General features: G+C 46.8%; 2 protein-coding genes across 2 annotated transcripts in view; one reads left to right on the top strand and one right to left on the bottom strand.

Annotated features, from left to right (window-relative positions):
• LOC128727206 (band 7 protein AGAP004871) overlaps positions 1 to 6,608 on the top strand; it is a 48,585-nt gene extending 41,977 nt beyond the window's left edge. The window contains exons 3-7 of the mRNA XM_053821087.1: positions 4,028 to 4,137; positions 5,421 to 5,493; positions 5,671 to 5,753; positions 5,920 to 6,179; positions 6,317 to 6,608. Of these exons, the coding sequence (XP_053677062.1) occupies positions 4,028 to 4,137; positions 5,421 to 5,493; positions 5,671 to 5,753; positions 5,920 to 6,179; positions 6,317 to 6,608 (818 nt within the window). The remainder of the gene's footprint in view (positions 1 to 4,027; positions 4,138 to 5,420; positions 5,494 to 5,670; positions 5,754 to 5,919; positions 6,180 to 6,316) is intronic.
• Positions 6,609 to 10,749: 4,141 nt separating this feature from the next.
• On the bottom strand, positions 10,750 to 14,986 carry LOC128724194 (uncharacterized). The gene is made up of 4 exons (XM_053817960.1): positions 14,800 to 14,986; positions 11,799 to 11,951; positions 11,455 to 11,718; positions 10,750 to 11,390 (listed from the first exon to the last, which is right to left on the bottom strand). Exons 1-4 carry the CDS (start codon positions 14,984 to 14,986, stop codon positions 10,750 to 10,752), a joined length of 1,245 nt encoding a protein of 414 aa, XP_053673935.1.
• Between the last annotated feature and the right edge of the window lie 551 nt (positions 14,987 to 15,537).

The raw sequence follows: 15,537 nt of genomic DNA, 5'->3' as shown, positions 1-15,537 counted from the left end.
GGACGAAATTCACGTAGCTCAGAACGTATTGTCTAAACCACAATCGGACGCACCTAAATCCATTACTTTCTCCCCTTCCGTACAATCTAACTCCAGTCAATGCGAACACGAAACGCTCCCCCACAAATCGACAGTCTAAATTGCACCAAAATTCGTCACTAAAACTAACTCATCTTTTCATGTTTTGCATACCCCGTTTGTTTTTTAGATGTTAAAATGAAAAACTCTCTGTTGCTCTACGGTAAGTGCGGTGGTGTTGGCAGAACGGCGGCGGACTAGTTGATCGGACATAGGATGCGCGATCGTTTAAGAACCTGCTCGAGAGCGGTGGCGCTAGTGTCCATTTCTTGCTAGCGGATGCACAGATTTCTTCCAACTTTCTTCCATTTCTTCTCTTTTCTCACTCTCGCGCTGTGTCTTGTGTCTCGCCTCATGCCCCCAAAATGTCCCGCGATGTCTCTCTGTGTATGTGTGTATGTGCGTATCTGTGCGCCTGTGTGGTTTGCGGGGGCGAACCTCATCAACACAAATCGATCCCGCGATCATCATGCCTTCATCTGCCTTGACCGCTCGTGGAATCTCGTCTGTCTCTATTGGCTACGACGAATCGTGTGTTCGCCTTTGACCTCAACTGACTCGCCTTTACACTCCGCAGGAAGTACGTAGCAGCCTTATTATTCGAAGTAGCCCGTTTTTTTTTTCAAAATAGTGCTTGACTGATTCCACTCTACTTGTTCTTCTTCGATTCCTTGCATACATCTCCTGTGTGGTTATTCCGCGCATAGATCTGAATTTTCTACCCCATCCAATGCCGCCATCGAACCCATTTTCAGCACAATAGTAGTTTGTAGCACTGGTGGTTTATTGTGTCCAAAAACATTCTTGCATGACGACTATGAACGGAACTGTTTTCGGCTGTCACCTGATTACTTCTCTCGTACTTCTTTTCACCTCAGTAACGTACACACTCACAAAAGTTGGAATTTCGAACATTCCCCATGTTTGCATTTCTACTATGGTTTATTTTGAGGGGCACAAAGGAGTTTTGTGGGATTGAAGATACGTTTAAGTGGTGTTTTCATTAGTGCATGCAGTAGTTTGTAGCATTGACAATATTTTTCGGTGGAGTTGATTGTGTTTTGATAAATAACCTTTATTAAACGTGTCAATTTATAATGTTAGCATCTTTTTATATTTATAGTTATTTAAAAGTGTATCAGAAATGAATATGTTGTACCTTGATGTAAAATGATCAAGCCAACATATTCGCAAAAAGCGTGGAAAGAGTTTAAAGTGTATGTTAACGAATCTCGTTTATCTCGTAGCTTCGTTAGAGCTTATAATAATTTTTCGCATTTGTTTTTGAGCGTGATGGCACATGAAAATGTATGCCTATTTAATGTGCTTTCTTTCCGGCGATTCCAGCGTGTTTAGTTCGAAGCTGAACCAGCTAAATTAATTTCGCGTTTAGCGAACGAGTTTAGTTCATATATTTCGATCATGCAAATAAAAAATAAAAATTAATGTAAAACAATTAGTCCCAGTCGGTGGTGATAGGCGAAAAGGGATACGCTTAATGCGCTCCCATAAAACCGACCAGGCGCCTCCTTCGCCGTAATGATGTGATTGTTGAAAATTTCAATTGCACGTTTAAAGCGCACCTTTACCCTGAAGTAATTGACAGTAAATTGTGCCATTTGATAGCCGCTTTTCGAAGGTGGTTGTAAACCTCGCGGCGTAAGTTAATTGCTGCTTACCGGGCGCACACTCAGACCGGCATTGGCAAATAAACCCTCCGCTGCTATTATGGCGCCCGTTGCCATCCACGGGACAGTTGCGAGGCTTCACTCAATTATGAGAATTTTATGAAAATTTAGGGCATAATCCCATTTTGCGTTGCAAAATAAAATGGTGACGAAATAGGCAAGCTCGCTCCACGATTCGCGCAGGCATTTCCAACGCAAGCGAACGGTCGTTAAACGTACGCCATCTCGCCCGACGAGTCCAAGGTCGACCGGGGGATAGAGATAAGAAGGATGGATAATGTATTTCAGCTAGGCTCTTAGAGCAATATTTTTCCTTTCGATGGAAAGTTCCTTCACAACCTCGCAACGTCCTTGTACGTTAGAAAAGCAGAAGACAGGCGTTGAAGAAGCCGCCGCATCATTTTTTTGGTCTCGCGGATCTGAGATCTCAGCTCCGTGCATTGTTCTGGCGTTCGACCTCGACGGCGTATCTCGACCATTCGATTTACGGCGATTTGCGGTTTGTTTCATTAATCTTGAAAATTCATTAACGAAACAGACCATATCGCGTTTACTTCGGCGTATATTTTTTTTATTATTAGTTTCTCCCTACGAATGAGAGCAAGCTTCGAGCGCGGTAAGTGCTCTTCGCCTCTCCGGCATCGGCAAGTTTGGTTTACTTTGGAAATTAAATTGTGTTTATCTTTGAGGCAGCTTCCTTCCGGTGTGGACGTTAACGGTGGTTGTGTCCCAACGGCAAGTCAAAACATGGCGGGAAAGTCGTCAACGTTAAAGTTTTGCTCACGCCCGAAATGGAATGATATCGACACAGGGACGTTGCAACGGCTGTCTATGCAAACAATCGCACGGACCGCTCCAGAAATGGGACGAGCAGGCCGTTGCTGGCCTCAACATAAATCCACTTTCCTGCAATAACAACCGAGCTCAACTTTTGATGGCCTCACGCAGGAAAGTCGGATGTAAACCCTCATTCTTCGAGAGCGTACTGTGCAACGTTGGAAGTGATATTCGACTGCTTAGTGCGAAGAAGCCGAAAGTTTTCGATTTCTGTTTGACGTTTGGTTCTAGTTTTTATCTAGTTCTTTACCTTCTGGGTGAGATTACTCGGGCCAGAAAAATATCAGGCCAATACTGCAACATTTTTATCGTACGCTATTTATGTGGTGTGCAGCAAGAGCCTGTCGTGGAAAGATGATTATAAAGTGATAAATTTCTCGTTCTCAAAATCCGTTGCCTATAATTAGATCCGTTTTTCGGGATCCCTTTATCACGAACATTGGCCAGTTTATCGAACCTAACAAGAACGGACCAATTTTCTTTATCACGTCGAACGACCCTCGTTTCCGCGCAATAGATGGCTATTTAATTGGTAATTAAATTTAATGCCAAGCAGTTTTGTTAGTTTGCCATTAATTTGTTTCGGCGCCAGGGAACAAGACGAAGCATTAAAAAGCTTTCTTATAAAAAAACAGCCCAACAACAATTTTCTGAAAAAAAAATACTTTTATTGCTTTCCTTTAAGCTTCTACATGTTTTTCTTGGTAATTCATTACGTGTAAACCAAAAATAACAGAATCAATCACATTGTTCTATAAAACGCATATTAAAAGCATCATTTAATTTTTATTTCTGTTTCTTTTAAAATGTAATTTCAACCACCAATAAATCTCGACGGTGTTTAAGCTTTTAGATCGAATCAAGAGATGCCAATTGAGACCCATTCCACCAAAGTGGATCGCAAAAAACTTGGCCATTTTGCACCCCATATATCGGGGTGATTTAGTTGAGCAGCAATCGTCGGGCGATTGTAATTTTGCGCAACATGTTACGCCCAGCGTAATCTAATGTAAAACACTTGTCACACATGCGCCCATTTGCGTAACAGCACCAACGCGACTACAACGTGATAGCCCGGGCGTGAGCCATCGCCTTGTAGCAATTACCCGCACGGAATGATTCGAGGCGACGAAAAAGTTGTCATAGCTCGGGTGGCACCCTTAAGAAAACCGGGCAGAAGAACTTTCTCATCCAGATCCGTCGCACCGGGCACCATGCATGGCGGAAAATCTAATAAAAGTTTTTCACTTTACGCCGGGCTATCACCTCACGGTACCACCGTCGGTTTTCTCGCGTTTTTCTGTACCACTTCGTATAACCTCTTTCTTTGTATCGACGTCTGTGTGTGTGTGATCGTGTGTGTTTGCCTGCCTTCCCCCATCGTAATGCCAGCTGACTCACTACGCTCTTGTCCTATCTTCTAGCCGAGGATGACACGAACGGCGAAGCGTCGACCTGTGGCCGTATCCTGATATTCCTATCCTGGGTGCTCGTCGTCCTGACGATGCCGTTCAGCCTGCTCGTCTGCTTCAAGGTAAGGAATGGCGAAATGCCTCAACAAATTTCGCCCGAATTTTCCACTATCATTCCATCGGTGGCCCAAGCGCAAGGCAGATGGGTGCTGTGGGTTGTGGAAAATTTAAATTCGGACCATATCCAGCCCACCGCACCATTTGCATATCGGTATAGAGCTCACACCAACACACCAGTTCACAGCTGCGTGTGTGTGTGTGTGTTTGCGAACACGTTTATTCCGGGACGTTCATGCATGTTGGCCGCAAAATAAGCCAAGCAACCGGGAGGAAACTAACGGAAAATTGCTCCCATTTTGAGCGGCCGCATCTATTTTCCCAACCCAAAAGGGGCTGACTAAATGAAGTGTGAACTTAAATAAAGTGACGAACGATGTGAATATGAAAATACTTCGGTCCCGGTGCCGGCAAGCAATTTAGGCCGGGCCACAAACGCGCCACGGTGGAACCAGAAAAGGAGGAGTGAAGAAAACACCCGAATGCTTTATGGGCGTGAAAGCTACACGCGAATGTCCGTACAGCTCCTGGCTGGGCTGGTAATGGAAATGTTCGTAGTCCGGTGCTAAAGAAAGACTGATTGTGCAACAGATTTATTGACTTAGGATGAAGCAATGATTTGTCGGTGTGGCCAGAAGGGTGTGAAAAACAATTGCGGATGAATTATGGCCGACCGGAGGTTGGAACGGACTGTAATTTGTTTAATTTTTAAATCCACCTCAACTGCTCATGATGTGCGGGTGAACACGAAACACCGGGTTTTGGGCGAGAGATGTTGATGTCAAGGCACATGACGGTAAGATTGATTTTGTGGGAAAACGTTTACGGAATAGCCTAAAACTTGCGTCCGCACGTTTATCAGATGTTTAGCTAAATGTTCCCAACTGAGTAGCGATATTCTCACCCTTTACGGGCCACAAGCTACCAAGAAATCTTTCTATACGTTACGGTGGCTTAAAATGAAATGAATATTCAATTGACCCTCAAATAGTTGCCTTCAAAAAAATGGACATTTTTGGTGGAACTACAACGGTTTTTCCCACAGAAAATCGTATCAAAAGTCTGACTGGAGCTGATTTCAAACAAGGTGCGTTTAATACCGATGGTTGAGCAGTTCAAAAACGTCCACCAACATTAATCGCAGACAACGATTTGTCTTCCAAGCGTGCGCTTGTTAGTGTAACGGATAAATTGGCCACTCAGTACTCGCCGGGCGTAATTGCGTCCCGCGAGTAATTGTGTCATGCTTTGTGCTTTCTTAACACCTCGCCATCTCCATCGTTCGCAGGTCGTGCAGGAGTACGAGCGTGCCGTCATATTTCGACTAGGTCGTCTGATGCAAGGAGGTGCCAAAGGACCAGGTAAATTAGCCGGAACAGTTTACCGTAGCGTTTTCCGTTCCACCAGGGGTATACCCAGGCTCGTCCGAGATGGCCTTGCGAAGGATGGAGCCCTTCCGAGGGAGCGTTTTAGCATATTAATTGATTCACCAACTAATTATGCTTTTCCTTTTGTCCACAACCACGCACACCCGGTAGGTATCTTCTTCATACTGCCATGCATCGACGCATACGCACGGGTTGATTTGCGTACGCGAACGTACGACGTACCACCGCAGGAGGTAAGCAGCCATTTTGCATGCGCCACAGATAAGCATACGATTAGCAGATCCCCAGATCGGGTGCCTCATTTGCGTGTTTGCTTATTTGTGTGCTTTTCCGTGTTTGTTGTTTCTCGTGCCGGTCGGTGGATTTATCGCCGTTCGCACATCGTCGTCCTTTTCGCAGGTCCTGACGAAGGACAGCGTCACTGTGTCGGTGGATGCGGTGGTGTACTACCGCGTCTCAAATGCTACCGTCTCGATCGCGAACGTCGAGAACGCGCACCATTCGACCCGGCTGCTCGCTCAAACCACGCTGCGCAACACCATGGGCACTCGGCATCTGCACGAGATCCTGAGCGAACGCATGACAATCTCGGGCAGCATGCAACTCTCCCTGGACGAGGCCACCGAAGCCTGGGGCATCAAGGTGGAGCGTGTCGAGATGTAAGTACGATTTATCGGGCCCCAGTTCCCAGCATCCAGAATGCTTGCCGGTTGGATGGAATTGTTGTCAATGTTGTGTTGTATTTGTGCATTTCTTTTTGTTTGTTTGTTTCACTCACCACTACCAAACCAAACAGCAAGGACGTGCGTCTACCGGTGCAGTTGCAGCGTGCTATGGCGGCGGAAGCTGAAGCCGCTCGAGAGGCCCGCGCCAAGGTGATCGCGGCTGAAGGTGAACAGAAGGCTTCGCGGGCGTTGCGCGAAGCGTCGGAGGTGATCGGAGATTCGCCGGCAGCCCTGCAGCTGCGCTACCTTCAAACCCTCAACACCATCTCGGCCGAGAAGAACTCGACCATCGTGTTCCCGCTACCGATCGATATCCTGACGTACTTCATGAAGTCGAAGGAGGCGTTTGTGCCGAACGCGTAAGGTCCCACCGCGCGCGACGGATGTTGCTTTTCTGTTTTGTATTAGAGTTTCCTTTTCGTGGGGGTGGGGGGGGGAAGGGGGAATCCTTCCTGCCATCCTCTCGATGCGGCTATTGATCCGCAGTTGGTGGCCACGTGCGTGCGTGTGTTTGCAGTCCGTTTGCTTGTGTCAACAGAAATCAAAATTCCTGCGAAATCCTGCCCCCGAATGGCAAAGTGCATGATTTATGTCCACGCAGCCGGGAGGCTGAGTAAACAAACAAACCAGTGGAATGGTAGGGGGGAGGGAGAGAGACCAGGGAGAAAAAATCACCACCAACAACTAAATGTCCGGCCACGACCGGCCCCAGTGCATTGCGGAATATCGAATCCCAGACCACGAAATCACAAAGCCGCACGGCGCAATGGCGCAGGGCGAAACACGCAAAAAAAAAGAAATAACAAAAGTCAAATGGCACTGTAACAATGAAACAATGTGCGTGCGTATGGCTGCGTATGTGTGTGTGTGTGTGTGAATGGTTTTTAATCGCATTCGTTTTCGTTCTCTCCGCCCCAGGCCAAGTCAAATGTAGGCATTTTAGGGGGCAGAAATTGGGCTACGGATTGCGAGAATATCCGCCAGTCGGGGTTCTGTCCGCCTCGTTACAGCAGCTTTCGATCCTTGTTAAAGTTTTTAATATAACTTTGCAAATTGTCTCCGTTTCCGTTTTCCGCAGGCCACCCTGCGAAACTGCGGATTGAGTGGTTGGGGGGGTTCGACCCGTCCCCAGAGTTTTTTGCATGTGGCGAGTGTCGCCGTAAGCGTATCGATGGAGGTCCTTCGCCGTCACGGCTGACAGGGTGTTTCGTGCCACGTGCTTTTCGGCTCGGGCGCCGTTTCGTGCGTATCTAGGTTCATCTCTCCTGGGAACGCGCCAGGCAGCCGAGCCAGCGTATCCATTCGTTTTGTTTCAGCAAGGAAGTGCTGGAAAAAAAAGAGAATACATCTAAAATAACACACACACACACACACACAAACAGAGCGAAAAAACCGAAGACCCAATCGTGAGGTGTGGAATGGGCGCAAGTTAAGTTGTTGGTAAAATGGATGAATTTTTAAGCATCCATTTCCTGCAGGAAACCACCACCCGTGGAGTTTTCGATCCTCGGGTTCGGGTGGGACTCTTTCATCCGTCACCGGTCGGTGCAGGAATGTGAGGAAAGGATGCCAAAGGCACACAAAACAAAAAACTGGACAAACAAAAAAAACGAAAGGATGAAAAGGACTCGGCACCTTTTTCGTGTTTCGGGTTTCGAGGATAAACATGTCCGCACGGGGGCTGCGGGCTTTCGGTTGGGATTTAAAGTGGAACGAAAAATGGCGCGCTTATAATTGAAACAAAGTTATGCTAATTTTATGCGTAAAGGATTATGGCGTTCAAATTGTTTGCTCAAATACGCTCCCTCGAGGGCACCGGACTGCTCGTGCATTTGCAATTAGCCCTTTAAGGTTTGTTTTGCACCAGCCCCAAGATGCATTTTATCAAACCGAGTAAAAACCAACACAAAACAAAAACAGCAAACATTACCACAAAGTGAGAAGCAAAAAATGGCTATCTCGCACACAAAGTAGCAAATCATATCATTCATCCCTAATTCACCTGATCACGTAATGTTAAGAACACACCAGAACGATGGTTCGATTAGTTTTCGCACCCCGATGGACACGCTTTTCAGTACACACACACACACACACACACACACACACACACACACACACACACACACACACACACACACATACATACATACGATCCGTAATTAAAGCTAAATGAACAATCAATCGTATGTCGCTCAGTTCACGCGTGCAATGGCAGTTACAAAACAAGGACCGTTTGGTCCTCCAGCGAGGTGTTGTGTTCGGACGCTAAAGAGCACCTGATTATGTTATGGAAGTAGCACTCGTTCCCATAAGTGATGGAGGAGTTTCAATTAAAAAAACACCGTTTTCAGACAAACACACGTTTCCGGCATGGGTAGCGCTCTCGCAGCCCCAAACGCATAAGCAGCGCATTTGATGTAGCTTTCGATGGATCGTAAACGCAACAGTTAGATAGTAAACGCAACACTATTATGCTCCACCCGAGGGAACTAGGGCGAGGCGAGGATGTGAGGTGATTAATTTATGCTCCCCCGATGCACACCGCAGGCAAGCGCACCTGCGCCGTTACACAGATGGTGTCAAAACTGTACATGCAAATAATGACCAATGAATCAAAATATGAACAAAACTCGTTGAAAGTGATATAAGCTTTAAGGGAAAGCGTACGTGGAGGGCGCAACCATGGAACAAAACGAACGCTAGGACTATGGGCAATCATCGATGGCGATTGAGTCAGCAACAGGTCGGGTGCAGGCGAATAGGGCGCAGAAGGGCAGTCATAAAATCGGAGCACGCGTGCGCAAATCGTCGATGAGGCAAAGCTACAATGCAAGATCTATGTACAGGAGCGAGAGTGATTTGTTGAACAAGGTAGAGTTTGTACTGCCTAACGCGATACAGTACGACGCAGAGTGGGGTAGGGTCACTTAGCGTTATCTTTCTACGACGTTAGAGCTCGGAAGTGGACGTAGAGCCGTAGGATGAACTTTTACTACTTTTGCGTTTACAAGCGTGCCACTGCACATTCGGGGCAGAGAGTGAAACAGACAAACGAAAAACAACAAAAAAAGAGGAAACTTTATCTGTCAGTGTTGTCATGTATTGCCGTATTAAACGAACCAAAGACAAAGATTCTATTTGAACTACGGAGGAGTTTAATCGAGGAGGTAAGCGAAAGAGGAGCGTACCATTTAAAATGATAGTATAACGAGCCACTTTACTACGTTAGTTATTTGATTATATTAATGTTAACAAGTGCCACTGGGCGCACCCCCACACACCCACACATACACTTACACACCTACACGAGGAAATAGAAGACGGAAGTAGCAGAAGAGGCGTCAGCCGGTAGTCGCCAGAATGTAGTCGATGAATAAAGTTTATAAGATGACGTTTTGATTCACGGATCAACCTTTCAACTCGATGTTCTAAATATTTCAACTATCGCTGTGTTCAATACAGCTTACACAACTCTGTCCAGAAGTTCTTCTCGCTGCCATGAGCAATTTTTCACTCGAAAGTGTCAAAGTAAGCGAACAGATAGTAACAATTTAAGCAAGAACAGAAAAAAGCAAGGAATTTACTGTACTGTACGTAGCGAAACTGAACGCAGGGAAACCGGGGAGGGCAAAGGGCAGAGTGCATTTAGAAGCGCATCCCGTCGATAGGACCATTCGAGACACATCCCCATCTTAGCACATTTCACCATGCTCACAATCGCATTACCACACATACACACCGTTCATTACCGGTTATTTCGGTTTCGTAGAGGCCGGTGCCGAGGCGCCACACTCACCGGAACAGGCTCTCTTTTCTCGTCCTATCTAAATTGTCACGAACCACTTGGAGTGTTGTTTAACAGTTGATGGAATCAAACAAAAAAATCAAAGTATGTTACGCGTATTGAAAAGTAAACGATATTACAGAGATATGAATTCAACAATATATATATATATATCTATATACAAACACAAAAATTAAGAAAGTTGGTAGTAGGCGGAGAAAATGGAGTCGGATTGTTCAGTAGGCGGTGTTGTTACGAATGTAAAAAAAAACAGGAAAAACAAAACCACTCAACCGAAATGCCCACGAAGCTAGTTTATTCACCAACAAGAACGGATAGGAGGGCGGTTGTTTCGCTAAACAAAAAACCACTAGAATTCTACAAATCGAACAAAACAACTAACAAGGTGTTCTGCCATGCGCAACCATGAACTCATCCGGCAGTGAGCATTAAAAGCTCGATCAAACTGACGACGCAATCCCACTCATCTAAATTACACACACCAATCCCGCACACTCAACTCAACTTACTGATTGTGGCAAACACACAAACAAGAAACAACAAGAACAAGATCAAAAGATGCAAATAAACAAATTCGTAAGAAACATTTCTTTTTCAGAAAACTGTACAAAACCGAACCAGTTGCCGGTGTACGTTTATTTATCGTTCCGCTCAGGTGCATCCGAACAGCCGAACTCGCCGTACAGCTGACGTCTGTCACTTGTTGCTCGTACAGGGCTGCTGGACGTAGTCGAGGCAGAACCCTCGATTGTCCACGTCCGTGGGCGCCTCCACCGAGTCCGTGTGGAAGGCCAACCGGAAGGGTCGTATCGTCGACACAACAGTGCGTTCTACTGAACTGACTTCGGCGTTGAACGTGCCACCGCAGATCTTGTCCTCACATGTGCTTGCCATCGGCAACCGGTCGGCGATCTTAGCGCACGGTACCATCAGCCAGTCATTTGTACAGGAGTTCGGCGTGCCCTGTGTGCCGCCACCTACCATCGCTTGCACCACGCTGTTGCTGTTGCCTGAGAGCGTGAAGGTACGCGAACGGTTGCCAGGCAACACGCCCGGACAAGCCGTGTACTGGATGCTGCAGAAGTTACGTTCCGTCCGGATGCAGATGCTGTAGTCTTGGTTCGAGAGCTGACGTCCACTGACCGGGTCAAAGTTAAAGCTCCTCACGCGGCCACTCACACCCGTGTGTTGTTGAAGGCATCCCTGGTCCGCTTTGGCGATGGCTCCGCACGGTATCTGCGAGATCCTGACGCGCCAGGCTCGCGGAAAGCTCGGACCACTAGTGATGACAGTCAGGATAATCGGGTTGCTCTGGCCCATACCGGCGTCGATATACACTGGAAGCAAGTGAACTCGGTTAGACGACCTCCACAGGCCGGGACTCTGGAGATTACTGCTTACTGTGTTCTCCCGTTGCACTGCCGCAGATAGTCGGAGCTGGACTACCACCCGACACCAAGAACTGGTCCGTGTTGCAGATGTGATTCACGATCTCCGGCCCATTCAGCACGAAGTGATCGAAATCGAGCCGCACCTGACAGATGTCCGGGTGCATTTTCAGGATCGTCAGTTGACAGCTGCCCGTGCCATCGGTACTATCCGGGTGGTTTGGATTGACAAAGTAGGTGCCATTCTCACGCACTACTCCACCGCAGGATGCCATGACTGAAAGAACGATAAGAAGGACAGCATGAGGTTGGCAAATGAGACAGCCTCTCCACTTCACGAAGGAGAGAACTACTCACAGATGCAGCACGTTCCGTATCCGCCGGCACATGGTCCTGCCGGAAGTCCGCCTCGCAGCACGCACTCGTTGTTCGGTTGACAGGATCCGTACTCACCGGAGGCGGCCGAACACAGTCCCTGGCCCCACTGGTACACGGTGAAAATCGGCAAAACTGTAGAGATGCGAGAGACGTCAAAACAAAAAAGAAGTGTTCAATGCAGTCTTCATTAGGAGACCGATCGACGCAGTTTGATACGGCGCCTGTTTAGGAGCGCAATGTTTGGACGCTAATGACGGCTAAATGACGCACGGGTTGCGGAAACGCTCGAAATCGAGAAGGCATTGACCTGAATTCGGCGTTTTAATTGCACGTTTGTGTGCGCTGTTTTGTTCCGCATGCAGGAAAGTTAAAACGCGTGGTTTCCGAGGCATTATTGCTGGAACGGTGAGTACTGGAGAACTGATTGGAATTTAAGCTGGTGAGCAAAGTGTGATAACAATGCGATTATCTGGCAGCATTTTTGTATTTTTTTGCAGCATTGTAAATGATTTTAATCTCCGTGAAGTTCATTAAACTTTGTTACTACATCGCAAATTTCAACATGATGTATTGCCAGCTTTTTTGCTATTGCTAGTTTTGCACAAAAGACCAAAACAGCAGCAAAGCCAATTATCGTTAGTTTGTTTACAGAATTTGGATTAATGAACGTGTGACTATGAAATTTGCCATTATTATGTACATTGGATTCATGCCATTTTGTCTAGTACATTGATGATCGAAATAAAACAGAGGGATATTATATCATGTATATTTGTTACTGTATTTCGCTACCATTACCAATGAAAGTTGCATCAAGTCGAAAACAATATCATAAAAAAGCTCATTTTGTTGTGAACAGCTGGCAGATAAATGCAAATATAAAAGAGAGGCTCAAATTGACTCTTTTACTTGTCGTAAAATAATTAAATGGCTTTTTTATGTTCATAATATTCTGTTGCTATCGTGGTTGATACGAGGGTATGAACCCTTTCGGGCTTATCGAAAAAAAGAGGATTTTAATGTCATCGTTACCAAACGAAATGGAATAATCAACCAAAAGTGTGCATTGACACAGAAAGGCGAACATTCGTGTCCTTCCCAGCACGCCGCAAATCCAGCCAACAGCCCGGCAAACGTTAATCTCCGCTCAAACTCCAGATGCCACCAACTGCACCAATCCGTTGTGAAAGCTCGAATGCGTCAGCCAAAAAAAAGCACACTTCACAATGGTCCCAAAAAGCCGTGCACCAGGCACGTTCGTGATCCGCACTGGCTTCGTGTGTTAAATGCGATAGAAATATAATAAATACAGCGTAAGAAATTGGATCGCAATGTGTGTGTGCGCCTTCCTTATTCCTTTCTTCTATTTTGTGCCGCGGCAGCCGTGCGACTAGCATTCGAAATGGAAATATTCAATTACGCAGAAAAACGTCCCTCGTATGTCCTCGCCGGTGGTAAACGGACCACCGCTTTGTGGGATGATGGAAGGCAAGTGGAGCATAAGAATGGCAAACAGTAGAAGAAGATGAACGAAAAAAAACGAGCACACGTTCATTTGGCCCGTTTATCAATGACTCTCCACCGGCTTTCTGAGACGTTTCCCAGTTCAGACGAGCCCGCCCCTGGGGGAGTTGGAAGCATCAAATGAACTTTTTAATATTCAAAACGAAATCCAGCCACGCCTCGAGCTTGAGCGGGGATTTCGTGTGGCTTTGTTAGGGGTTCGCTTTCGGGGTTTTTCCCTCGCTCACGGTTCGGCGAAGGATTTTCACCGGCTTTAAAGCCTGCGTTGAGAGAAACCGTCCTCTAAGGAGGCCAGCGTTGTTTAGTTAATTAAATTTGAAGCAATATCCCAGACGCGGCCCGTTCAGTGGCAGGATCAGGATCATGGTGCCGTTCGCCGTCAGCAACCGGCCAGCTACTTGTTTCGGTTTTCCGCCTGCCTTTCGGCCCGCACCAGGAACATTCAGGAACGGACGCCAAACCGAACCAACCGGTAGCATGTGCCGGGAGTCGAAAATGTGTTGCTACATGTTTGCTGGGGCCCGGACTGAACATGGCGTTTGCCTTGTGTTTAATGATGAAACCGAGGCGTAAGCAGCCACCGTATCCTGCCGACAGGACATGGCGAGTTATGAATATTGAAGGAGAAGTACCCTCACGATGGCTTCGTGATGCCTGCGTGTTGGGGCGATTCCTTGCATACGGACGAAAATCCGTTGTACGTGCGATTGAGTGAAAGTTCGTACAAAAATAGATTCAACAAACAGCTTCGTCTTGTTCGTGTCGCTCGGCAACGACTGTCCGCACTCTAGGGCTGTTTCCTGCAATTTTTTTTGTCATTTTTCTTTCTCTCTCTCTCTCTCTCTCCCTCTGTCTCAATCTCTGGCTCTGGTCGACGAGGCAGTCTAGAGCCGATGGACGTGTTTGCAATACGGACGAACCATTTAAGGATCGGTCCTGGGACTGTTTTAGTCTTGATTACATTGACCGGATATGAGAGTAGATAAAGTCATTCATCGAGTATTCCGGGAACGACATCACACTCGTGTTCGGAGCCTGGTCGCCGGGCTTATGTGTCAAGTGGTGGAAGCCAGATAGCCCCTCTGCAGAGGACCGGTTTTCCGGCACATTCCAGCGAAGGATAATGTCCGCATTAATCATCGCCGGCTTTGTTTGCCCATCACTCTACGCTGCTTTTGGCTGAGCTAGAGTGCAGCGTGTGAAAGCTGCTTAACTCGTGGAAACGCGTGCGGAAGCATTATCTCGATAGTTTTTCTTCAACAACATGTTCTATAGAACACCAATATCCCGGCACGTACTCACGCATTCGCATAATTTAATGAGAATAGCATTTTGATCTGAACTGGCGAAGGCTAAAGGATGCGAGCACATGGCTGAAAAGTCACGGTTATAGCAACGGTTATAATCAGCTCTTTGTCGCACACAATCACTATGTATGTATGTAACTCTTCCTTACAGCGCGTATCCCGTCGACTTGCGATCTGCCTGCCGGACAACGATCGTTCCACTCGAAATTCGCCATCCAGAGCGTCGGTTGTTGCACTTTTCAACACGAGATTCAGCACGAGCTGCACCAGAGTGATTAGCACAATTTTCTTATGAAAATCATCCAACAAACTGAGGTGCAGCACTGTCGGTGGCATCGTTTTAGCCCACACTGTACGTCACCGAAATCACGGCCTACTTGATGATGTGCTGTTCTTCGATAACGTCCAACGAAGTGGTCGAAAAGCTTATAGCTCGCGCAATTGAGGCTCGGTTTGGCACCTGGCACTAAGAATGACGCGGTTGGTGTGACGTTTTCACAACCTCAAACCATCATCTTTGCGATGATGTGTCGACGAACGAACTGCGACTGAATTGTACGTTGGTAGCATCGCGGGCGGTATTTATAATTTCAGCGCACTGTTTTATGACGCTTCGCTGCGGCCCGTTCCGATTCGTGTGCAGCGGCAGATAAACCATCGCACAGTTCCATAAGCACCGGTGTAACCGAGCATTGTCATGTCAATCGCTACACTTCCCTCTTCCCGTTGAGGTGAAACGTTTGCATACGGGACAGGTGTTTTGTGTTAATTATTAGAGCTGGCGATATTCGAATGGCCCTTTCATTCTCTCTTAAATTTCAGCCAAAATTTTACCATAGAAAAACGTGCAAATGTACGAAAGAGCTCACGAAGTATATCGTACCTAC

The sequence above is a fragment of the Anopheles nili genome, chromosome 3, assembly GCF_943737925.1.
Source record: "Anopheles nili chromosome 3, idAnoNiliSN_F5_01, whole genome shotgun sequence".
Classification (NCBI taxonomy): domain Eukaryota; kingdom Metazoa; phylum Arthropoda; class Insecta; order Diptera; family Culicidae; genus Anopheles; species Anopheles nili.
Note: the sequence above shows the minus strand (reverse complement) of the source record. Positions and strands in the feature narration are given on the sequence as shown.

Coding starts and splice junctions, on each gene's coding strand:
- LOC128724194 (XM_053817960.1), bottom strand. CDS start 14,986: ATGCCACCGACAGTGCTGCACCTCAGTTTGTTGGATGATTTTCATAAG. Junction 11,719..11,798: donor ATACGGAACGTGCTGCATCT/GTGAGTAGTTCT, acceptor TCGTTCTTTCAG/TCATGGCATCCTGCGGTGGA. Junction 11,391..11,454: donor CAGTGCAACGGGAGAACACA/GTAAGCAGTAAT, acceptor ACTTGCTTCCAG/TGTATATCGACGCCGGTATG.